The sequence below is a fragment of the Drosophila montana genome, unplaced genomic scaffold, assembly GCF_035044405.1.
Source record: "Drosophila montana isolate Dmon_TW-CO22-7 unplaced genomic scaffold, ASM3504440v1 contig_3733_1, whole genome shotgun sequence".
Classification (NCBI taxonomy): domain Eukaryota; kingdom Metazoa; phylum Arthropoda; class Insecta; order Diptera; family Drosophilidae; genus Drosophila; species Drosophila montana.
Window position 1 is genome coordinate 10,969,097 of NW_026998620.1, and position 24,104 is coordinate 10,993,200.

At 42.1% G+C, this 24,104-nt stretch overlaps 2 protein-coding genes across 7 annotated transcripts in view; both read right to left on the reverse strand.

Moving 5' to 3' along the window:
- Positions 1 to 14,862, reverse strand: part of htt (huntingtin) — a 50,184-nt gene extending 35,322 nt beyond the window's left edge. Inside the window, exons 1-8 of the mRNA XM_064695176.1 lie at positions 14,708 to 14,862; positions 13,544 to 13,801; positions 13,263 to 13,479; positions 12,625 to 12,754; positions 7,951 to 8,634; positions 6,958 to 7,554; positions 1,358 to 1,690; positions 357 to 1,303 (exon numbers count right to left, since the gene is read on the reverse strand). Coding sequence (XP_064551246.1) covers positions 357 to 1,303; positions 1,358 to 1,690; positions 6,958 to 7,554; positions 7,951 to 8,634; positions 12,625 to 12,754; positions 13,263 to 13,479; positions 13,544 to 13,801; positions 14,708 to 14,775 — 3,234 coding nt within the window. The 5' untranslated portion in view covers positions 14,776 to 14,862. The remainder of the gene's footprint in view (positions 1 to 356; positions 1,304 to 1,357; positions 1,691 to 6,957; positions 7,555 to 7,950; positions 8,635 to 12,624; positions 12,755 to 13,262; positions 13,480 to 13,543; positions 13,802 to 14,707) is intronic.
- A 213-nt stretch (positions 14,863 to 15,075) lies between these two features.
- snu (snustorr) overlaps positions 15,076 to 24,104 on the reverse strand; it is a 29,001-nt gene continuing 19,972 nt past the window's right edge. For 3 of the 6 annotated variants that reach the window (XM_064693689.1, XM_064693692.1, XM_064693691.1), the window contains 9 exons: positions 21,734 to 21,940; positions 18,747 to 19,263; positions 18,538 to 18,686; positions 18,194 to 18,335; positions 17,849 to 18,130; positions 16,848 to 17,296; positions 16,694 to 16,754; positions 16,288 to 16,619; positions 15,076 to 16,223 (listed from right to left, as the gene is read on the reverse strand). In XM_064693689.1, the coding sequence (XP_064549759.1) occupies positions 16,049 to 16,223; positions 16,288 to 16,619; positions 16,694 to 16,754; positions 16,848 to 17,296; positions 17,849 to 18,130; positions 18,194 to 18,335; positions 18,538 to 18,686; positions 18,747 to 19,263; positions 21,734 to 21,940 (2,314 nt within the window). In that variant the 3' untranslated portion in view covers positions 15,076 to 16,048. Of the gene's footprint in view, positions 16,224 to 16,287; positions 16,620 to 16,693; positions 16,755 to 16,847; positions 17,297 to 17,848; positions 18,131 to 18,193; positions 18,336 to 18,537; positions 18,687 to 18,746; positions 19,264 to 21,733; positions 21,941 to 22,742; positions 22,760 to 24,104 lie in introns of those variants that run through there. The other 3 variants (XM_064693690.1, XM_064693694.1, XM_064693693.1) reach the window with 2 other exon arrangements.

Below are 24,104 nucleotides of genomic sequence, written 5' to 3' on the forward strand. Positions count from 1 at the left end.
ATATGTTAGCTTGTTGGTTTAACATAGAAAAAAAGAACGTACAGCGAAAAGGTGGAGGCGCATATTTATAGAATGTGGAAGGAGAGAACCAAACGGCAGGGCAAACAACGCGGCGTATGCGTTATGCATAAGGTTGCCACGTGGGGCAGCGGCAGGTGCATGTTTCAAGCAATGGGCAGAGATACGAGTATATATGAATAGATAAATGGATGTAGAGCATAGTTTGCCACATTAAGTCGTGTCAGATAAGCCACTCGCACAAACACGCACACACACACACACACACTCAAAGTTCTCAAAGAACGCTCGTGGCTATGCAACACTATTGTTGCCAGTGTACTGTAAAGCTCGCATACCTTTAGCAAAATGGCCAGCAGATGCGACAGCCCGAGTCCAGGCTGCAGCTGTAGGCTGCGACCGGCACTGGATGCCTGCACAAAGTTGCCCACAATTTGCTGAACTCCGCCGCGCAACATGGGATCACAGTGCCCGTGATAAAGCAGCACATCCGACAGAGCTTGACCGCCAGCGGTTGCCTTTGGTGTCGTCAAAGGCGAGGGCGTTGCAATTGTTGTGATGCAACCGGTGCGACTGCGCATAGATTTGGTGCGCTTGGGCGGCAGCGGTGGCAGCGCCAATGGCGGCGCATCCTCAGAAGCAACTGTGGCGCGATACGCGCTACCTATGATTTCCGATCTGGATAGCTGACTATCGGGCACACTTGTCTGCCGTAGATTTGACGGGCGTCTCGCCTCCAGTTGGCATTGCAGCAGCGCGGCATCTGCGCTGCGACTCAGCGTGGGCGATTGCTGCAGATAGGCGGGACAGGTGCTGGGCCCAAAGTGATCATCCTTGATATCAAGGAGCAACTGATTATCCGCATTGTCAATGCTTGATTCTAACAGCGAACCCGTCATTGATTGACCAGCCAACTGGTCCAGTTCCGTGCTTCGCTGCGAGTTGGTGCTGCTCTGCGGACTGGAAACTTGGGTGCTGCTGGCGCTGACCTGCTCGAGCAGCTGCAGCTCCTGCTCGCTGATCTCCAGTGGCAGTTGCAGAACACGTGGAGCCAGGCGCACACATTGCGCCATCACGGCCAGCGACAGGCTCTTGATGGACACTCGACTGACATTGTCCGGGTGCAGACCGGACGCCTGGCCGGTCAGCAGGAAACGCGCGGCGAGCAGCCGTGAAGTGTAGTAGACAAGGGATTGCTCTAGAGTGCTGCCAATTTTCACGCTGATTAGCGCACGACCCGATATCGTTTGCTTCAGCGGTGAGCTCTCCGCCAGAAAGGGATTAGCTAGCAGGATAAAGAATCTAATTAGTTGCTGCACGTGGACAGCTGCTGACTTACCATTGGGCGTGCGACGCAGCTGCGGCTCCAGTTCAGACTCTGCTGTTGCTTCTGCTGCTGCAGCAGATGATGGCACATCCATCAGCAGAGCCGTGGATGCCGTGTACGAGCCACTGGCCGAAGCTGTAGTCTCCTCCAAGGGCGTGGGCGTCTCTGTTATTGAAAGCTGATGCTCCTGCAGCCCAGTCGCACTGCTGCTGGCCAACGAGCTCAACGAGAGCGTCAGTGAAGCCGTCGATGCTGCATCCGATTTATCAGTGGTTGGCGTCGACTTGGTTGGCGTGGATTTGGGGCCGCTTGATTGACGAAAGAGCTTACTGACCGACTCCGAGGCTGCAAGACAAAAAGCAACTCAGTTGAGCAGTCGAAACTTTGCCAGATAACTTGGCCTGACACTAAAGCCGAGCCCGAAGTTGGCTCAAGCTAATTGTAGTTTGCCCCCCTACCAGCTTACCTCAACTCGCTAGCCCACACCCCTGCTCTCCTCCGGCACTACCCATTTCTCGGACCGACCCGAACTTGTAGCCAATTACCAGGCACATTTGTCTATCGCGGCCGTCGTGGCTATTGGGGCTTTTAAGAATGCAACAAAACGGAAAATGTTTGTAAACTTTCTAAACACGAGATGGCAATAAACATGAAATCCTCTCTCACCCCGCCCGAACTTGGTCCGTCTGAAAGCTTTAAAACTATTCACTTGAGCTGCTGCTAATACCCTTTATGCATCGTTTTATAGGTACTTAAGTAAATTGTTCCTTGAACCTTGATTTAAAATCTACAAAGGGTTTGCTAATATGTATGTTATTCACTTGAATCAGAGAATCATATCAAAATAGAATAACAAATAAACAGGGTATCTGCTAATTGTGCATTCTCAGTAAGAGCATACTAAGTACTTCGACTCTTTTTTCCTATGCAGTCAACTTGTGCCGCACATTCTTATCCTTAGCTGCAGCTATTGCTATTGGAAATTAATTGAAAACTCAAATTTTATAGTACACATAAGTTAAACGAGAAAAAAGAGAGAGGAGAGAGAGAGAGAAAGGAGAAAGAAAGAGAGAGACTGCCAAGGCTGCCACCGTTGACCGCAACCGCACTTAAGTTGGCTTAAAAAATTGTTTTTATTTAGCTGCTGTATCTGTTAGTTGCTGTATCTGTTAGTCGCTGTTGCTATTGTTGTTGTCGTTGTTGTAGCATTTTCTAATGGATGTACCAACCGCATGCAACGCGCTGTTAAAATTGGAGCAACATTGCCAAACGGAAGAACAGAAACTTCCGTTTAAGATCTGGCTGGAGGTGGAAAGTGAAATAATATGCAGTTTATGCTAGGATAAGACAAGGATTGTTTGTACTAGAGTAAGAATAAAAACGAAGTTTATCTAATTTACATTTTATGAGGAATTACCATTTATAAGTTACTCCCGCGCGGATCAGGGGATTAGGTTCCTTAATGGAGCACGATAAGATAAGATAATTGGACCATTTTTAAACTAAAGCAGGAAGATGCCTATACCAGAAGAAGACTTACAAGAGGGGACAAGTTCATGGAGAATAAGGAATAAAATGTTAGCTAACTAGAAGTCTATGCGGACTTTTTTAGCGAATGAAAAGATCAATTTCAAAATTTGATGGAGACAATATTTGCTCATTTGATGAAGGTAGGCGACGACCTATCTAAAGTCATCTAGGTATAGGTTTTAGGTCTTATATTCTAACGAGCGAAATGATGAGCAGCAAAGTTTGACTGAATCCCTTGTTAGGGTCCCAGAAGTACACCTTCTGATTCTGGCAATGAGATGCCACCATGAATTTTGTGTATATGCTCTGGACCAAGTAAGAAGGAATCTGCGAGCTCATTCGCTACTTTGTTGGCGGCTTGGACAAGGACCCCAGACAGCCTGAATTGTAGCTTGGTTGAGCGTAAGGATATTGATGGCGGCTCTTCAGAGTCCTTCTTTTAATTGGTCTTCAAGAATAGCTTTATGTAATTACGTAAAATTTATAAGCTTTAAAAGATTTAAGCTAACCCAAAGTTGACGCAATCTCAAAATTGCAAGTCTTTTTAGATGCAAATAGAAGTTCTATTACAACATCCACAAGTCTTAATTTTCATATTATATAAAGCTAAGCTCATAATCGCACTTAAACCAAAGCTAAATCAGGGAAATAATTTTGAGTTTTATAGGCAGCCAATTAGCGGGCTCATTGCGTCCATAAAGTTAACCAAGAACTAACCAACGGCACTTGCAATACTCCATGCGCTGAGTTGGCTTCAGTTTTTATGAGTTGCCCCCGAGATATACCCCAAAATACTTGCATGCATGTGCTCTACATGTATGTGATTCTTTTGTATTGTCTGCTGCATTTTATGCTTTAATAGTTTTACTTAAGCAGTGAAGGGCGGGGCGTTACGCCCACCAAAAAGTTGAGTGCCACAAATTGAAACGGTTATAAAACAGCAGCAGCAGCCCCGAGAACTTTTTGCACAGTTTTGTTATTTAAAATCACGTTAAAAATAAGAGCAACAACAGCAAAATGACAAATAAAACTAGCGGGCGTACATATGAGTACACATACTCGGAAAAAATAGATGAGAAAAAAACTCCCTAGAAAGAAAAGCACAAAAAAAGGCAGAGGATAGCGAAAACCGCGTAGGAAACGTGGCAGTCACGAAAAACGCGCAAGAAGAAGAAGTGGAACTGTGTGCAGAAATGTGAGGGAAATGTGGGCTGCCACTTTATGGGTGACACATAACCAGCCAAAAGACTCGCCTACTACCCACAGCAGCATATGCAAAGTAACCGAAAACAAAAAAAAATTGTTTATGAAAACAGGAAAAAAACTTGCAATATAATGAAGTTTGGATACACTTGTGAGGCGAATTTGTCTAGGAAATTAACTATTTCCAGCACAATGTAAAAAATTAACTAATATTAATTATTGAAACAATTTAAATACAGGATTTGTAAATGTTATAAAAATGTGACAAGTAACATAATGTAATAATATTAACAACTATTTCTTCTGTACAAATAGTAAACAATAAACAAGAAAAATTAATTAAAGCCTCAACGTGAGAAAAGTGATTTGTTTGTCAAAAATTGAACCCTGAACAAACAACTTGTAAGTTTTATTTGTATGCATTAACCAGATCTTCATCCAAACAAAATGGGATAAACATGATGATCTGGACAACTGTTAGGGCATACAAATTGCAGGATTTGGTGACGCTCTTTGGCTGCGGATGAAGATTGGCGGCGGCTGATATACATATGTATATATAGAAAAAAGTCAACAACAATAACTAGCAAGAGGGGGTGAAGGCGGCAGCGTAAAAAGGCTGATAGCGCATAAGTGCGCAACAAAAACCAACAGCAGCAAGCGTGACAACAACAACAACAACAACAAACAATGCAAAAGCAAAAGCAGCTAAATGAACGCTAGATCCTCTGGCCTAGCTCGCAATTCTGGCTGGCTGGCTGGCTGGTTGGCAATGCTAAATAAACTAAAACACCCACAAACAGGCACACACACACACACACACATACACACTCACACAAGCACACACACACACACAGTGACATAAGATGTAAGCTTGCATACATGCAATTTGAGTAACCGCATTTTATCACGTAACCCATTTGTCTTAACCACTTTGTTGCCAACTTGCAGTGTGATGCTTTGGCCAAGTGGCAGCAGCATTCGCGTAACTAAAACAGGGCAGTGAAGGGACCGACAAGGGTGGGAGATGGGGAAGGGCTTGTCCTCGCATAGGATTGTTCGCGGTAAATGCATTGCCATGTTTCAAGCTTAATCCGCAGCCCACACACGGACAAACAGACTATCAAACAGACAGACAGTCGGAGAAAGAGACGACGAATTTAAGCCCAACATTTACGTCAAGTAGTTGCTTAAGCTTTCTTTTTACATCTTTTTTCTCTCCTTTCTGCTCTTTTTAACACTCATATTGCGAGCTCTTTCTCTCATAGCGCATTACATATAGCGCACTCTCTCGCACGCACATACAACTCATTCGTTTAATTAGTGCTTCCGGCTCTGTGCACAGCATTTCCACTGCTTATTAACACGCACACACACCACCCACACGCACACACACGCCCGCACACACACGCACGCACACACACATAAGAGAGGACACAGCCGCCTACCGTATCTCTTCATTTTTGTATCTTTTTTTTTGGGGTTCATGGCAAAATCTTTTGTTGACTACACCTGCAGGCGCAGTACGCACACAAACACACAGGCACACACAGAGATACAAAGAACTTGTTGTTACTAACAAATCGAGACGTGCTGCCATTAGCGAATGAACGCATGCATTCAAATATGCATTCATCAACTGTTTATAAGTTTGAACAACTTTGCCGTTTTCTCCATCGAAATGAATTCAATTCTCGAATGGCAAATGGCAAACATTGTTTGCTAATGCTATTGACTTTTGTGTTGTTGTTGTTGCTGCTGTTGTCATGTCAACAGACGAGACACAAAAGCAACAAAAAGTTGCAAGCGACGCGCAGCCACTGAAGCGACAAATGATGCATGCAACTTGCGCCTCGCCACGCCTCGCCCTGCCTCGCCTTGCCTCACCCACACTATCTCTTTACCATCTGCATCTATGTATGCTGCTCTGCGCTGGCAGTAACTCGTTCGAGCATTGCCTAATTTAATTTAGTTGCTGCTGTTGTTGTTGTTGTTGACTCCACAGGGAGCAGGCAACATAGTGCACAACAACAACAATTACGCTTCATTAAATTGCAAGTGCAATTGGCAAAAGGCAACATGCAAATTTAGTAGCCAACTTGTTGTCTGCCTCTCCGGGCCTCTATAACTGTCTCACTCTCATTCGATCCCTGGCTCTCCTTCTCTCTCTCTCTCTCTCTCTCTCTCTCTCTTCATCTCGCCCTCTCCGTGCCCACACTCTGCCACAATTATGCAAATAATTTGATTGCCATGCACAAATATTGTAAATAAATGCGGCGAAATGGAAAACAAAAAACGGCAGACCGCGAAATCCAATAACATCAAATGAAAACTGTTTTCCAAACGCCCGCTATTTGCGTTTTCAAGTACAATAATGAAATCTATGTGTGGAAGGCATATGAAATCTATGCTCAACTATGAAATACGTATTTTGTTTAATTGAGATCTAGAATTTGCATATAATTCATAAACGCTATTTAAAGATTTTACTAAAGATTCTTTAAATCAAATCTGCACCTAAAACCGTTAAATACAATTTATAAAAAGTTTTCTTAACAATTCCCATTCATTACTTATTTTTTTTTTATCTTTTGTATCCTTGTAAATCTAATTCAAAGGATTAAAAAATGGTTAGAATATAGAGAAAATCCCTTTATCCATGAGAAGGCAATACCTAATAATTTATAATTCTAATATTTACGTTTCACAAATAATTTTTAAATCCCTTATAAATGATCAGAGGACAGCTATTTTACATCCCTAAAAAAACATTAACATTTTAGCTAAACTTTCCATCCATAGTTAATACACCCTTCAAACTTATTAATTTAAGAGGTATCAAAACACAATAAAGTTATGTATTGGCATGAACAACTCACCTGCATTTGAATGGGACAACAAATTGTTGAAGAATGTGCCAATTGCTGTTGCATCTGGCATTGACTCTGCTGACTCGTTTGTTGTTGTTGCTGTTGTTGTTGATGTTGCTGTTGCTGCTGTCTGTTGCTCTCTGACGCCAGCAATTGTTATTTCCGCATCGAAATCGATGCTGTTGAAGGATTCATTGTCGATGTCACTCAAATGCTGGGATCTGTCATCGCTGGCAAGCAGATTCTGCAGCGACGATTGATGCTGCACGGCCTGAGGTTTAGGCATTGATGCAACATCCACATCCACATCCACATCCACATGCACAGCTGGTGTTGTTGCTGATGCCGCTGCAGCTGTTATATTTGGCATTTTCAATACCGCTGACACAGTCGGTTGTGCCTCATTTAGTTGCGAAAGCGTTGTGAAGCCATCATCGTACTCATCATCCGCAATGGCACTAAGCAGCTCCATGTCATCGTCACCATCATCGTCGTTATCATCAAGGGCCTGCTGGTGGAGTTCCTCCTCATCTGATGCGTTGCTTGCCACGCATTCGCTAATGCTTCGTGCAGCATTTCTAATTTGATGTCGCGATGTTTTTTTGACTGCGGGGAGGTGAAGGGAATTCGCATTGGGTTTAGCTTCACAATTTGTGTAAACAGTTGTTGCTGTCGCTGGCAGCGGCGAATGCAAATTTCGCGTTGACCTCATTTTGCATGCGCCGCCGCCTAAAAGCATGCACTAATAATTTTCATATGTGCATTGTGTGGGCCTGGCGGTGCGGTGCAACGCAGGGGGGGGGGGGGGAGGAAGACTCTATGTGACAGTGGCATTGCTCACTTTTCTTGATTTCGGTGCGGTCTATCTGTTTGCTTGTCTGTCAGTCTGTCTGTCTTTCGGTCTGTCTGCTTGTCAGTCTGTCGGCATGTAACAGTCGCACATGACTGCACACACTCACACACACACACACGCCCAACTAGATTCTGCATTATTTACTTTACCTTCATCAGCAGCGGAACTTGCAGCAGCATCTTCCTCGGTGTCAGCATCATCAGCCGTGGCATTAATTCCCACGACTTGCAGCAAGTTGATGCCAATCTGCAGTTGCTCCTGTTGTTGTTGTTGTTGCTGTTGACACTTTTGCTGCTGCAGTTTGGCATTCGAATTCTTTGCCATTTGCATTTGCCTTGCCGTACCGCCGGCTGCCTGCTCCTGTTGACTTGTACCCACTTCGTAATTTTTCAATTGGAATATTTGATTTTTTAATGATTTCCTTCGCCGCAAATACTCATTGTGCTCCAGTTGTTGATTGCACAGCAGTTGGCGCAAACTTTGCGCCAGTCCGCCAACGCCTGCCAGCCCCGCCGCCTGTGTCGCAGCTGGTGGGCCATCCTGTAGCGCCTGGAGTATGCCATTGATGACCTCCAGTGCGGCATTTATGATGGCGTGATTCGCTGTGTGCTGCGTGCTCAGCAGGTGCAAACAATAATCATAAATTTCAATAATTTGCCGGCAATCAGACGCAGCTGCCAGTTGTTGTTGCTGCTGCTGTCCGGCATCCGCCACGGAGTCGCCATCATCCTGGTAATCCGATGAGTAGCCGCGTATAAGCTGCGGCATCAGCAGCCGCAGCAAACCCAAGGCGCCCAGCACGCAGCTCGTCTGTTGATCCATCAGCAGCATTTCTGGCAGGGAAGAGGTGAAAGCAGGTGAGTAAAAGTAATCAGGTTACTCTATATAAATAGCTATAGACAACTTTTGGTTAATGCCTTTTGTTCGGGCGCCAAACTTATGGTTGCTGCTGCCACAAATTAAAAACGCAAACTCAAACTGTGCAGTGCACACACTCCCACACACACACTCCCACACACACAAACTCCCACATACCTTTGGCCAATTGCAGTTCATATTTCTTTGGAAACTTTTTCGCACTCTTTCGCCCTCATACGCCTTGCAACAAATTGCCACCAATTAAATTTATCTCATTGGAAAGTTTTCATCTTATATTTATAGACTTTGCGTCGACACACACATTCCCGCATTCACACACACACACACACACACACGCACACACACACACAAATACGCGCGCACATAGGCTGCGCTGAATGCTTGTTTGCTCTCTCTTTTTATTACGTATACGCCACCAATCACAAAATGCCATGTTGCAACTTTGTTACTCAATTAGTTTGCCGTTTTCCTTTGGGTTTCCCGCAAAATTGAAAAACACTTTTCGCCGTGCCGGAGCAACTTTTATATGACCCCATCCAATTGACTTTGGGCAGCAGCATAAAACTTGTTGCCCATGTTCCATGTGTGTATCAATTAATTGCGCCCATAACCCGCAAAGAACTTAGGCCAGAGTTAAGATGAACTCAGCTGCTTGAGGCACGTTTAGGGCACTCAATTAATGCCTGATAAAGCGCGGTTTGTTTAATCTCACAAATTAATATGAAATGCGCCTTGCAATGCCTGTCTAGCTGGGAAAAGTTTTTCATGCCACATTTTTATCAGTTGACGCCTGAAATATTCAACTTGATTGAGTGGCACTTTTGCAGAAGCTGCCTGCCTACCTGCCACTCATTTAAGAGCTGCCACATTCCCAACGTTGCGACAATTTCGACAATGGATTGCATGAATTATATAAAATGGCACAGAAATGAGCAGCACTCAAGCTTATAAAATATTAAAGATGTTACGTTTGTTAGAATATTATTATATTTTTTTGACCTTCTACTTTTAATTCTATTTGAAATAAGTTTTTTATTTAAATTAAAGTACCTTTAAATAGCATTTTAAAAAATTCGTTAGCTGTTTCATGCGATGAGCTACTTTCACACCAATAGTAGAACATACAAATAGTTGGGTTTTGCGATTATTTAAGAGAATGGAAATTGCATAGAAAGGCGATATTTTTAAGTGCAAATAAGAGTAAGCGGAAACAAATGAATACTTAAGGACACACAGTAAACGAGGTAGAAATAGAAAGGCCAGGAGAGAATTCGTAGCGAAAACTAGAAAGTAAGAGTGTCAGGAAAAGAGAGAGAAAAGCAGCAATTGAGAGAAACAGAGAGATAGATAGAAAAAGAGCGGGTAGAGAAAGAGAGAGTAGGTCAGAGCAAGTAAAGCAAAGTGTGTCTGAGAGAGAGAGAGGAAAGACAAAGAGATTACCAATGGGTAAGAGATAGAATGACTGAGATTAAGAATGAGAGATAAAAAGATAGAGCTTAGAAGATTTCTTTGAATTTATGAAAATCGCATAGAAAGGCAATCTTTTTTAAATTACTGTTGATAGTTTGTGACCTGTGATGTTTAGCTTTTATACTGTCCAAAATCGCTTTGTTCATAGCGACAGGCATGGATATACTTAATTCTTGATCTATACACCTAATGTTGAAGAAGATGCCGTTCTATGCCTCTTCCGTACGCTTCTATGCTTTATTATTTCCTTTTGGCACTGAGTTTTGTAGTATGTATCGCTGAAAAACCGTACTCCTATTTATTTAAGCGAATGCAAAACCCATTATGTCAATAATTAATACTTAAAAGAAATAGAAGCAACTGCGGGTTGTGCTTTTTGCCCATACATCATATCATTAAACTACAATCAAATTATAAGTGTTCCTAAAAGAAAATAAATGGAACTTGGATAACTTGTTAACTTGGTCAAATTGTTTACTTGGCTGTTTATGTACAATTTGGTCACTTTTGTTTTGCAACGAGTCGCCGCGACAACTGCCGTCTGCATAAATTTGGAGCTGCTGTTGTTTGCTGGCTGTTTATAAAGTTGATTATCCTTTTAAAGCTGCACAGGAATGAATATCTGATTCAATTTCGCATGAATTATTACAGGGAAGTGTCCAAGTGCATAAATTTCATTTTGCCTGCCTTACAGCCTCAAACAAACAGACAAACAGCAGAAGCAGCGGGAGCAGCGGGAGCAGAAGGTGCAGCAGGAGCAATAGCGTTAAGGACCTTACTCCTACCGAGTGTTTGTTGGGGCATGCCAAGGCGCAAGACACAAGACTGCGGCGTATGAAAGGGGCTTGGAAAGGGGGTGGGACGTCAGTGTGTTGCAAGTGCTACACTGATGGCTGCCATAAAAAGAGGCGGCAGACTGTGCACTGAGTAGTTGTGGTTTTTGTTGTTGTTGTTGTTGTTGTGATTGTTGCTGTTGTTGCTGTTGTTGCCACCAGCCATTGTGGCATGCACTTGCCGAGCAGTGGCTGGAAGTTGACACAGCCACACAGGCCAGAAGTTGAAGGAGTTGATTTGAAGGTAAACAACTAAAAAGCTGAAAAGCGCAATGCAGCCCAGCCCAGAAAGATGGCATTCCACATACAGTTGGCATTAGATGCATAAATTTACCTTCTGACCGTAAAACTGAATTCGAAATTTATGGTTTTGTTTTTTTTTTTTTTTTGGGCACCAAATTCAAATATAAATTGTTAAATGTAAACAAATTGTGTGTGTAATTGTATAAAGTTTTGAATGCGATTTTTAAATCAACTCAAATACTTATGCACTTGAAATGCGCCAGTTAAAATTGCAATCTATTCCTAAATATAAAAATGCTGCGCATTTACCTTTACGGCATGTTTGCCAATAAAGCGTTCTATGAAAATTCAATAAAAAATGATTTGTGCTGCAAAAATTAAAACTTATTTTACGTATTTTTGCTTTTTGTTATTCGAAATTTATACAATGCACTTCTCCCTCTTTCGTGTGTAGTTGTTGCTCGCATTTGGTATGATTTTTGTTGGCAGTGCAGTTATTGCTGCAGTTACCAGACAGAAAATAGCTAAATAAAAACTGCCTCGTTTCCGTTGTCTAAAATCGAAACAAATTCGTAAAAAAATATCCGCACATATATGCATTACGTATAGGTATACTTGGCTATGCAGCGCATGCGAGAGGTAACCAACTGCAATATAGAAATATAATTTATATCAACTGACATTTTAGTTTTAGCTGTGGCTGCCGCGCGCACTCACCCAGGCACACACGCACACACACGCGCCCGCGCGCACACACACACACGGCAGACAGACAAATAAACACCATAGAAAATGCTCTGACTGACTGTGATTGCATTTACAGTTAGTTTGTATAGTCCTCAACGGGCAGCACCCAAACCCAAACCCAAACCCAAACCTAAACTCAAACTCAAACCTAAGCCCCAAGCCCCGCAAAGTCCACAATGCGCTGGGTTGTATATTTTGAAATGGTATTTTCAATGGATTTGTGGCTTTTTAGAATATTAAAAAATATTTCAAACGCACACACATATATTTACATATATGTGAATATGTCTATAGGTATGTGGCACTTGGCATTTGGCGCGTTAAAGCCGTTACACGCTTTTTAAGCACAGTTTTCATTATTGATGAAACTAAAGCGATTTTTTCTGTTTGCATTCCGTAAATGCGTCAAATTGTAAACAACAACAACAACTGTGATTGCAACAACATTTGGCACACGGATTAGTTTAGAAAACAAACAACAATTGAGAACAAAAAGCAATTCTAAATATTCGCACAAATAAATGCCACAGCCGACAGCTGCATTAACAATTGATACACTTGGTATTTTTTTATGATAAAGATATATATGTATATATATACTATATAGAGACGTGCACGTGCACACTTCATATCCGGCATTTGTTGGCTTACCAATCACTTTGCTCAGTCCATGCCTGGCCATAAGGCTTCTATTGCGCGCATGCTCAATCAAACTGATGCAATTTTGTGCCGAGCAGCGACGCTTCACCGCGCAATCCGAGCTGATGTTGCCAAGGAATGTCTGCAATCAAAGAAATTGAAAGATGTGAATCAACAAATCGACATATAGCGCGGCACGTTCCGGCCAATAGGGAGTCGGGCAAGCAATTGAGACAGACAACCGGAATCCTCTGATATACAAATGCTTGCAAACTCGGCTAATTTAGTTGATTAGAGCTTTAGACTCTAGGCACATTGACTTAAAATACAATTACTTTTATAAGAGGTTTTAAAATCGACAATAAGTTAATATTTAACTGACTTCTGACGCATAAAATTATCTTCTAAACATATTAAAAAGCAGATACTAATGTTCTCCTTCCCTTAAAACAAACTAAATTATATGGTAGAATCCAGGTTCGAATCCCAGGCTAGTTCGAATAACATAACATTGTCTTCACCGTAAATTCACTTATACTAATAATAAGGATTTATAATTAATGTATAACTCTTTAGTTATATATCTATTTAAACAGCTCTAGCCTTACTCTAGCTAACTATAACCATCTTCCATTTTTACGCTGTTTTACCTCAAGCAATTTGCACGTTTCGCTATCGTTGAGACCCTGCTGCACGTAACGTCCAAAATGCTTGACAAAATCGCTTAGTGTCTCCTGGAGTAGAGTCTCCTTGCGCTGCGACATGATGGACATGCATTGCAGCAGGCGCACAGCATACCATTTGATGTGCTTCTCCTTGATTTGCGGCGCATAGTACGAAAACAGATTCAGGCAAATGCGTAGCGATCTGGAAAGCGTACAGAAGTTTAATTAGTTATGGAAGCTTAAAATATTTATATGGCCCAACTTACCGCTGATTACCGTTCCGCTTGATTTCACCATATAAGTCCATCAAGATGCGACTGACTCGCGTCTTTTCCAAGGCACGAAAGATTTTGTTTAGGTTCTCCTCGGCGCTCATGCGCACCACCGAATCGAAATCCTCGCAAAAGAGCAACAACACATTGGTGGCTGTGCCACAGTGCGCGGCATAATTGATGTGACCGGCCAAAGCCGCCGACATGATGCACTCGGCAATCTGCTGGAAGCAGGCAATCTTTTGCTTTTGGCTAAAATGAGTTTACCATATTGTGGAGTTAATAATGCGTACAATATATTTGGACGGGTGGCATGATGAAGAAGGGATTTTCTATTGATGATTGCCTACTTTGAGCCTGCGGACAATAGGCAGGAAATGTGCAGCAAATAAAGTAACTTTTTTTTATGTCTTTTTACATACACAGAAAAACATACATAAACTCAACATCAACTTTAGTTCCTATAAGAACTATATGATATGGTTACCCGATTCGGATGAGCTTGCGTGGAACAGAGCAAAACTCGACAGGTTTGATTAAGATCTCGTATAAAAACTCAACTTCGAACCAGTTTTTTCTGCGACAGCTATGCGGTAATGTAATCCGATCTGCCATATGGGCAAGGTTTCATTATAACTGAAATATTAGTTTACATACAAACATAGATTGACGGACAGAAGAGCATGGCTATATCGCCACAGCTGTCAGGAATGATCAAGAATATGCCCACTTCAGATGTTTATAGATCAGATATCCACAATCTATATAAATTTATTGTTGTTCGTTTCCTTGACCGAGTTCCTATAAGCTTAAGCCTGGAGCAACCAACTCTCTGACAAAGAACCTAACAGAATCAGAGAATATAAGCCATTAAAAGATCTGCCTGTTATCATTGTTCACTGTGTAGAGTGCCCACTGTAACCCGCTTATTGTAAAGGTATTTGATGACGTCACTGCGAATGTGCAACCCGATGTGCTGGCTGTTGTTGAGCAATTGCAGCAACAACTTATGTTGTTTGATCAATATCAGCATAAAATGCTTTAAATGCCGAATGATAATGCAATTTGCAGGCACTTTTTTCCTTTGCGCAATAACAAACTGTTGCCGGTCTGTTGCAGCCCCAGTGTAGAAAAAAAAAAACACAAACAAATGCTAACCTGCATTCTGTGTTACGCAGTTGGTCCACATGGCCAGTGAATTTCTCATAGGCGCTGGACTTGTCCATTTTGTTGTGTTAAATGTGATTTTATTGATTATGTATTTATCACATTTTGTTTATATCCAACGTTAAATTGAACTTGAGTTGCGAAATTTTCTTTGTTATGATACTTCTTCTTGCTACTGAGAGCGCAGCGAACATATGTTCAATGCGCGCGCTGGGCAGCACTAAAACGCGGTGCTGCCAACTCACGCAGCAATGACAGTGCTGTGTAACGACTGCTGCAGAACTAAGCGCCAATTCAAATTTGAAATTACTAACTGCTTTGGCTTTTTCTTAAGTTTTACGAAATAAATGGCTTTTAAGTTTGGATTTTATTCAATTTTATTATTTATACATAATTGCGTTCACATAATTAATGTTGCTTAAATAATAAGTATTTTGTTTTGTTCGTTTGTTTGTTGCTTTGTTCGATGAGAAATATTTATGCCGCTAGCATAACATTTCCACAGAAATATATAACATTTATATTATCAAATAAGTAGTATAGTTAACATTAATGTATTTAATTACGTTTTAACTTAAAAAACTTAAACCCATACAAAAATGTTTTAAGCTACTTAATGTTACTAACAAACCCCACCAATATTAATTTTTTTTTGTTTGATATTTTTTCTTGTTTCGCTTGTTTTCTGTTTATGTATATTTCTTAGGGTTCACGCCCAAGTTGAATTTGCGTGCAATATTAAAACAAAAAAAAAGTACAATCACAGTCCATTGAAAATATATAAAATTAGTTGTGTGCTTTTTGCCCGTTTTTTTTTTTGTTTTTTTCTATTTGGTTTTTGTAAGAAAATAAGTTTCTGAAAGGGGTTTGCGAAAATATTCGACGCTCCAAGACGTCACTAGCTATTGGGATTTCCATTGTTGAATTTGCTTTGTGATAACGTTGCAGATTCTAAATATTTACAACAATTTATTTATGTACCTAAACCTTATGAATTAAACTACGAAAAATGTGCACAACTTAAATTAAGGAAAAGTTTGCAAGGAATGAAACATAGTAAAAGAAGAAGAAGTTGCATGTGTGCTTAAATAATTTATGACCTTTAGGCAGATTGAATAGTGAATAAGACAGCAAGTAAAGCAAAGAGCTGGAAACACGCTAATTTTCAGGATTTTTAAGAGGTGCGTTAAGTGTGTGTGTAGGGGGCATAGGGGAGGAGGGGCAGACAGGGGATGACTACTAAACGCGGCCTAGTCTAAACGCAAACTAATTGAGTTTGACGCATTTAAAATTAGTTTTTCTAAAACTTAAGACCCCCGCGCCAGGCGCACTCTAGCCGCGCTTGGAGCGCAGCACCAGCATCGTCAGCACCAGAAAGCCCAAAATCCAGGACAGCGTGCTCACATAGCCAATGTACACATCCGACTCGTATATCGCCCAGCCGCGCGTCAATATGGAGCGCAGAGACGATGTGGCCAGCGTCAGCGGCAGGCACAGCGAGATGTATCTAGATGGGCGGAATGGAGCGTTTAGAGCAAATGCTTGAGAGGATTAGAGCAGATTTAGCTTACCTCAGCACCACAGGCATGCCCTCAATGGGCCAAATAACGCCGGACAGCAGCAACGTGGGATAGAAGGAGCCCAGCGCCAGCTGTATGGCATTGCGTTCCAGTTCGCAAATGGAGGAGATAAGGAATCCAAAGCACATGCCGCACATGCCTTGGAGCAGCGTCAAAACAATCACCCAGAACAGTTCACCGTTGTTGGTCACGCCAAAGACGACCAGCATGAAGATGAGCACTAACGTTGTCTGACCGCACATGACCACAAACTGGGTGATGACATGTGAGAAGAGAATCTCGCCCGGTGAGACGCCGGCAACCCAAGAGCGGTCCAGCAGGCCCTAAGGGAAGAGTATATAAGCAATGGCAACCATGTTGAGATGTTGTTCTTATTCTTGTTATTCGATTTGCCCACCTCAGTGCGTTCGATGATCAGCGCGGATGACGTCAATGCCACAGCCAAGAAGAAGACAATGCTATAAAATACATATATATATACATGTCAAATTAAACAATAATGTCATGGAATTACAATTAATATTCATATGATCATGCAATTTGGCACTTACGTCAATATCACGCCAGGTGCAACGAAATCGGTAAAGGATGGATTCATTGTGCCATAAATGGGATCCCTGAACTGTATGGGCACATCGCCCAACTTTGGATTGTTGCCGCACTGGCCGAGCAGGCCCATGGCAAAGTCACGATAGGCCAGCTGTATGTCACGATTGAGCATGACGCCGATTTGCTGATTGGACATGTCCAGCCACACCTTCACCTCGGACTGCTCAATGGTCTCGTCGTCTGAGTCCCGGCCCAAGGCAGCGCGCGCCGTAAACGCATCCGTAAAGTTCTCCGTTATGTACACAGCGCCCCAAGCCTCGCCCCGTCGCACCGCCGCCTTGGCGTCCTCTATGTCCGTATAATACCTCTTCACCACGCTGGTGTTCAAATGATTCAAGTAGCGACAACCCAGATTGGCAAAGTGACAGCCATCCTCCCAGAAGCAGGTATCCTGCGTTGGGTAATTAAGTTTAATTAGCAAAGCAGTAGCTGGTATCTATTTATGTTCATAAATAGAGGGACTGATTAACTGACTGACTGACTGACTGATTGACTGACTGACTAACTGACTGACGGCAAGGGTTGGAAGCTGCATTTCTGACAGCAGTTAACTTTTATTATATAAGTAAGGACTAAGACCGAGCATCTCGTTGAGGTGGAAAATGAGTGAAACTTTGTTTTTTATCCGATCTGCATAAAAATAATTTTAAAAGATGCATTGCTTTTTCATTCCCTCTCGGTAAAAATGTGGGACTTGCATGAGATTTATTTAAATTTACGTATGGGTTTGAAATAAATTACGATAAATTATAATATACGTTATTAATTGATTTTCAAGAATTCAGTTCTAAATTCGGTAATCGGGCGGAACACATTTGTGTGGAACGGGCGGAAAACGGTCATTCGAAATAATTTTCACTGAGAAAATGGTTGGAAATGGGTGTAACATCAGATAAGAAAACCAACTAATATTTAAAGAAAAACTCTGGATCCGTGCACCCACCGTGTTGTTCATTTCGTTGTTGACAATGGCCAAATTGAGGCCCTGTGGATCGCGTCCAATGGCCAAACAGAAGAGTATAACCTGCATCACGGGCAGCGCAAAGATGAACAGCATGACGCCCACGTTGCGCCACATGCGCAGCATATTCTTGGTCAGCAGAGCGCGTATCTTGCCCTTGGAGGTGACCTTGCACAGATTCGCAAAGCAATCCTGGCAGCTCTCCTCATCGTTGGGATTGTTCTGACGCTTCGAAGGCGGTGGGCTGTAGGGCTCCTGGTTCAGCTGTAGAAAAGTCAAGAGCTTGTTAGCGGGCAAATTGAAGGCGTCAGAGTGAGCCAAACAAACCGTGTAAATGGAGCCATTGCTATCGTTGATCAGCACCTCCTTGCTCTGATGGAAATTCAGACCCACGACGCCGCCCTCCTGACTGGAGCTGGGCTTATCCATCTTGCTGCCAAAGGCCATGGCATGCAACGAGATGTTGTTACTGTCATCGATATCAACACAAACAAACACACAGACACACAGAGAGAGAGAGACACAGAGATGGTTGGTGGTACATAGATTGCAAGCATGCGAGTGTCAGGTCAAATGGAATCAAGAGATACATAGATTAGATGAGTGACGGTTACGGGTTTCAGTTACATATTAACTACGTGCAGCATGCAGAGCACAGAATCAATCCTCACCTGAAATTCACATGGGTCACATCGCCCTTTTGGCTCTGGATGCGCGACAGCTTGAGAAAGACCTCCTCGAGGTTAATGCACTTGTACATGGACAGCAGCACACTGGGCGATTCCTCGGCCAGCAAGTGGCCAGAACGCATCAGACCAATCTGAAAGTAATCATCACATTAAGTTTCGCATGTGGATTGGCCTCTTCGGGTACCAATTACCGTGTGCGCCTGGCGCGCCTCTTCGATATAATGGGTGGTTATGATCACCGTCTTTTGGCCCGCCTTGGTGATGTGCACCAAGTGATTCCAGATGCTCTGGCGCAGCAGCGGATCCACGCCCACCGTCGGCTCATCCAGAATCAACAGTTCCGGATCATGCATGAGAGCCACAGCAAAGCTGACGCGTCGCTGCTGGCCACCGCTCAGATTCTTCACGAGACGCTTCTCCGAAGGCAGATCGAGAAAGTTGAGCAGAAACTGCAAGCGCTCCAATATCTCCTTGGTCTCCATGCCAAAGATCCAGCCAAAGTACATCATGGTCTCTTTTATAGAGAATTCGGCATACAGCGCTATCTCCTGCGGCATATAGCCCACTCGCTTGCCGGGCACGCCCGAGCCGCGTGTGCCCGGCTTGCCGCCCAGCACAAAGATCTCGCCTGCATCCATACGGCGGCGACCCACAATGCAGGAGAGCAGAGTGGTCTTGCCACAGCCGGAGGCACCCAGCAGGCCATAGCTGGGGGTGGATGGAAGAGTTTGTTGAGAGGTGAAAAAGGATTAGCACCGTGTACCCAGAGAGTAAAACGGGCATATTGGTTTGATGAATAGTCCGACTGTCTGTATATAGTTTAATGAATGCTAGCCACATTTTCGTGATTCGACTTGGTAGTCATATTTTTATATTTCCGTATAAGTACGATAGCTAAGATATTTGCGGACAAAACTTCGCAAAGCAGGCGTAAATGTATTTCTTATCTCCATATATGGAATATATTTAATTTCTCCTCTAACGGGCTTAGTCAAAAAAAATGATAGGCCGAACTGTGAACAACGTTTTCTTATGATTACGTTAATTTTAAATTGGGCAACATTGCATTGAACCAAAGTTCAAACCAAATTGGTTTCAGGATGGTGAACAATCAGGTTAAAGAAGGAAACCTAAAGAGGGTACATTAGTTCAAGCCCTACATCGAATCACTTCAACTATGTTATTACCACCAAAATATTTTCGATATTATAAAATAAAGTTACGTTTTGCCACGCCCACTTATGCCCTCGGTTATTTGCTAAATATACACATGCACATCTGCCGCAGCTTTATAGTTAGAACAAAAATCTCTCTGAAAGCTGACGCCAAGCATATTTGTGCCACGCCCACAAACTGAGAATGAAGCAAACTGCAACGTTCAAAATGATTTTGTTTTTATTTTCTAGCTGTTGGCCAAGCATGAAAGCGCACGCTCTTTTGGCCGCTGGCAAAACGCTTTTTATGCGAGCTCGGCACAATAATTAGATAAATCGAGAAATAAGTGCCGACGCGCACATACCTATATATAAGCTATACCTATAAGTCAGTGCAGGTGTGTGTGTATGGGTGTGTGAGGCTATTCGTGCCGTGTCAACGGCGATGTCAATGTTAATTTCAGCAGTTCAAGTTGAATTATTTCGAAATGTTCACCTTGAAAACGGAGACATGTTTTTCGCAGTCGGCTAACAAATGCCGCAATCCGACTCCACCTTCTTTGCCAGACCCATAATCATCAACAACAATAACAATAACAACACGATCATTACAATTAATATTATTGTTGTTATCGCTGCGTTATGGAGAACGCGTCTGTCGTCTATCATCTGGTTTTTTGGTCTTTCAGCTTGCGGCCCTTGACAATATTTTTGCGGCACGTAGGTCGCACGTTTCGGCTTGTTATTGGATTTATTATTATAATTAACATGCTGCAGCATTTAACGAATCGCATTTTGTGTGCGTCCACGAAAATGTCGGCGTCTCAGCTTTTAATTAACGCAGCGACTTTGACACGACCCAAAAAACAAAAAAAAAACAGAAAAATAGTAAAAAGACCATTAAGCTTCAGCTCTGGGGTTCATTGACTGCCAACCTGACCTAGGTCAAGCCGAATTTGATCAAGCTAGTTTATATTAAAATATAACTGTTATAGCATGTGGATTACATTTAAATACTGGGTCAAGCACAGAATTGAATGCAGTTAGGAAATTCATATATTTTTTTTTTTAGTTTGTTTTGGTTTGCGCAATCAATTGTGGCTATAAGAATGCCGGGCCAACAGTCATGCCAATGCCAAAGCTAAAAATCATAAAAACAATTTGCGATTTGAATTTTATGGCCGTTAAATGTTTGCCAAAAAATCTGGCAAATAGAGAGCAAGAGAGGGAGAGAGAGAGAGAGCGGGTAAGCACGTAAATCAATTTTGGCATATTAATAGTTTTTTGGCCAATTTTGTGCGGCTGTAAAGCATGCGCGTGTCTTTTAAATGTGAATAATTAATATGAATTGCTTGAATTTTGCATGCCCTTAGACCAAGCTTTCAGGCACTTTTAATGGCTAATTAACAAAGAAGTCTGCGGCTGCGGCATTGAGTCTTGCATAAGCTGATGCTAAATCATCTGTTTCTTTCTGTTTTTTTTTAACAGCTCTGACAACCCTAGGCCACAACGAGCACATACGCGGTAAACACGTTTAATTTGCCGCAGCATCAATTTACAATGCAAAAATGTTGTTTCAATTACAAGACGCTCAAAACTAGTTACGCTTGTATTTAGATCGCACACACACTCTCACACACACACACACACACACACACACACACTTGTAGAAGCATAGTTAATTGCGGCTATTAAAGTTGGCGAGCAATCAGTTGACCTTTGATTAGGCCACACGGAAAATACGCGCTTGTTGTGCAATCGTAAACCTGCTACAAGGAAATTCGAATTAAAAACGAATTTAGCATTGAATGTGGTTCTGTATGGCATATATCCATATACCAAATATACTTAGTAACTAAAGCAGATATTGATGTCGTATTAAGTGATATGTGTGAATTACTTTCGCCGTTTCCAATTTGTTGCCAGCTGTCAACATTTCACTTTTTTCGTTGAAATCTTGATTAGCATTGGCTGCGCGCTGACAGATCTGTCCATATGAAGGGTATTGGTGTCTTTGTACTTACATTGTGCCCTTGGGCACTGTCATATTCAAATTGTTCAACACTTGATTGGCGTTCTTCTTCTTGCCATAGGCCTTAAAGGCGTGTCGCACTGATACGGCCGCCTGTGTGTTCCTCGGCCCCGCCGCGGGCGCACCCCAAACGGTCACCGGATTCGGCTGTGTGCCACCATCGTTGTTTGTGGCCGTCATGACGGAGTCTGTGGAGACACTGTAAATAAAAAACCAGTATGTTAATAAACATGGCCAATGACAACGCTGATAAACAGTAACTAAAGCACAGATAAGATATGTATACAAAAGTAAAAAAGAGTCACATCAACTTTGTTGCCTAAGTCAATCGTTTAAGAATCGTGCACAGCTTTAACCATTTCCTGTTGACCCACTCTCATGTGCAGCCGGTTGACTATCATTAATACACATAACCAGCGATTATGCTGTGCTCGAGAATGCTGGACTAAGCGATACCCTCTACTGATAGCATCTTTTTTACATATGACATGAAATTTATTTTATATACGTATAAATCAGTTATATCGATAAATCAGATGACATTTAACATTTATCTAATATATAGAGACTTTAATCAATTTTGGAATAAGCTCGATTTTTATATGGCACATAAGAATACATATGTTAACATTTGTAATATCCTTAGTATTGGCAAAACTTGATAATATTAAAAAAATAAATAAATAAAATACAAGAAAAATTTAACTTCCACAGCTTTTATAATTTTCAAGATTAGCAAGCATATGCTTATCATACCCAATCTGAGTAATTTTTTGCGTACACGGTATATAAACTATGTCAGCATCACATTGCAAAAACATAACGCAAACGACTTATGAGGCCGACAACAAAAGCAGCTTGGCAACACTTTTCTTTTCAATGCATAGTTTGACCAAGCCATTTGGTAGTCACACACACACACACACACACACACACACACATACATACACATAGAGACATACACACACACACACACCATGCTGTGCAGAGAAGAGTCTTACTCAACGTTTCTTTTTTCTGCCAACAAACTTTGGCGTGCAAGTGAATGCCTCCGAGTGGTTAAAGCCGCACTCGCTTAGCCTGGTCTGGTCTGGTCTGCTTGATTGCCCAACAGCGACAGCAGCAGTTGGTCAGCCGCTAGGCAAATACATGTATCCATACTTATGCAAAATGCATTCGCATTTGTATTTGCATTTTCATTTGACGCGTCGATTGTGCAATTGCAATGCAAATACGCTGCCAACTGCTTAATTGAGTTAGCGCAGCGGCCGGCGCATGCCTAAAACTGCACTGAGACCATATAACGGCAGCAGAGAGTGCCTCATTTGGGTCAAGGTTAGCTGCACCGTGGGCCATGTTGATGAATTTCTTTGGCAAATAGTGTGACTAATTGGCTGACAAACACACGCAAACAGACTAACATGCTCTTCATAAAATTTACACCTATTAAAAGTTCGGGCTTTTAAGTCATTAATAAAATGCAAGTCATAACCAAAATATATAAATAAATAAATGTATTTAAGGCATATCGAATATGATGGGAAATTAGTTCAAGGTCATTGACTGAACGCCGCCAGCGTCAACGTGAATATCTCGATAAAAAAATATATCTTCGCTTGCTTTTTGGCTAATCGATTGCGACTACCTACTATGCCAGCATATAAATAAATATTTTAAGCAGCCAATCAGACAGCAAAATGTTTGCATTTCGTATAAGCTGAGAGCTGCGAATAAGAGAATGGGCGACTGACTGTGATTGCCCAATAGCTGATGGCTGCGGTGAGTGCCAGGCAAACATCCTCAAAAGCAAAGCCTATCGGATAATAATATTTACATATTGCGGCCGGGCGGGGCAACTGTTTAATCTCTGGACAAATTAATTCTGTAAATGAAACGCATTTCAGGAATGTCACGCTGCAACAGCAGCATCAACAACAACTAACACAACTAACAAGCAGCAAGTCGTTGACGAAATCTATTTCAAGTTCGTTGCTTGAGTCTTTCGATTTGCGTTTTGTGTGTGTGTGTGTGTTTGTCTATTATTGAGTTAGTCAGAGGCAACAAATGTGTGTGCGTAAATTGCGTAAATTTCTGTGTGCTTTTATACGTGTGCACTGTGTGTGTGTATGTGTGTGTGTGTGCACAGTCAACAATGGACAAGGTCAGGCCAAGTAGTTTTTTATAATGACAACAGGCCAACATTTTTTTTTCATTTTTTTTTTAGTTTTTTGGGTGCGCTTGACATTTATGGCTGGAAATTTGAGCGTTTTTTTGTTTGTTGTTGCTATTTGTGCATGCTTATTGATAATTTAATTAGCTATTAGAGCGCTATTAAGCTGCATACACACACACACACGCCAATT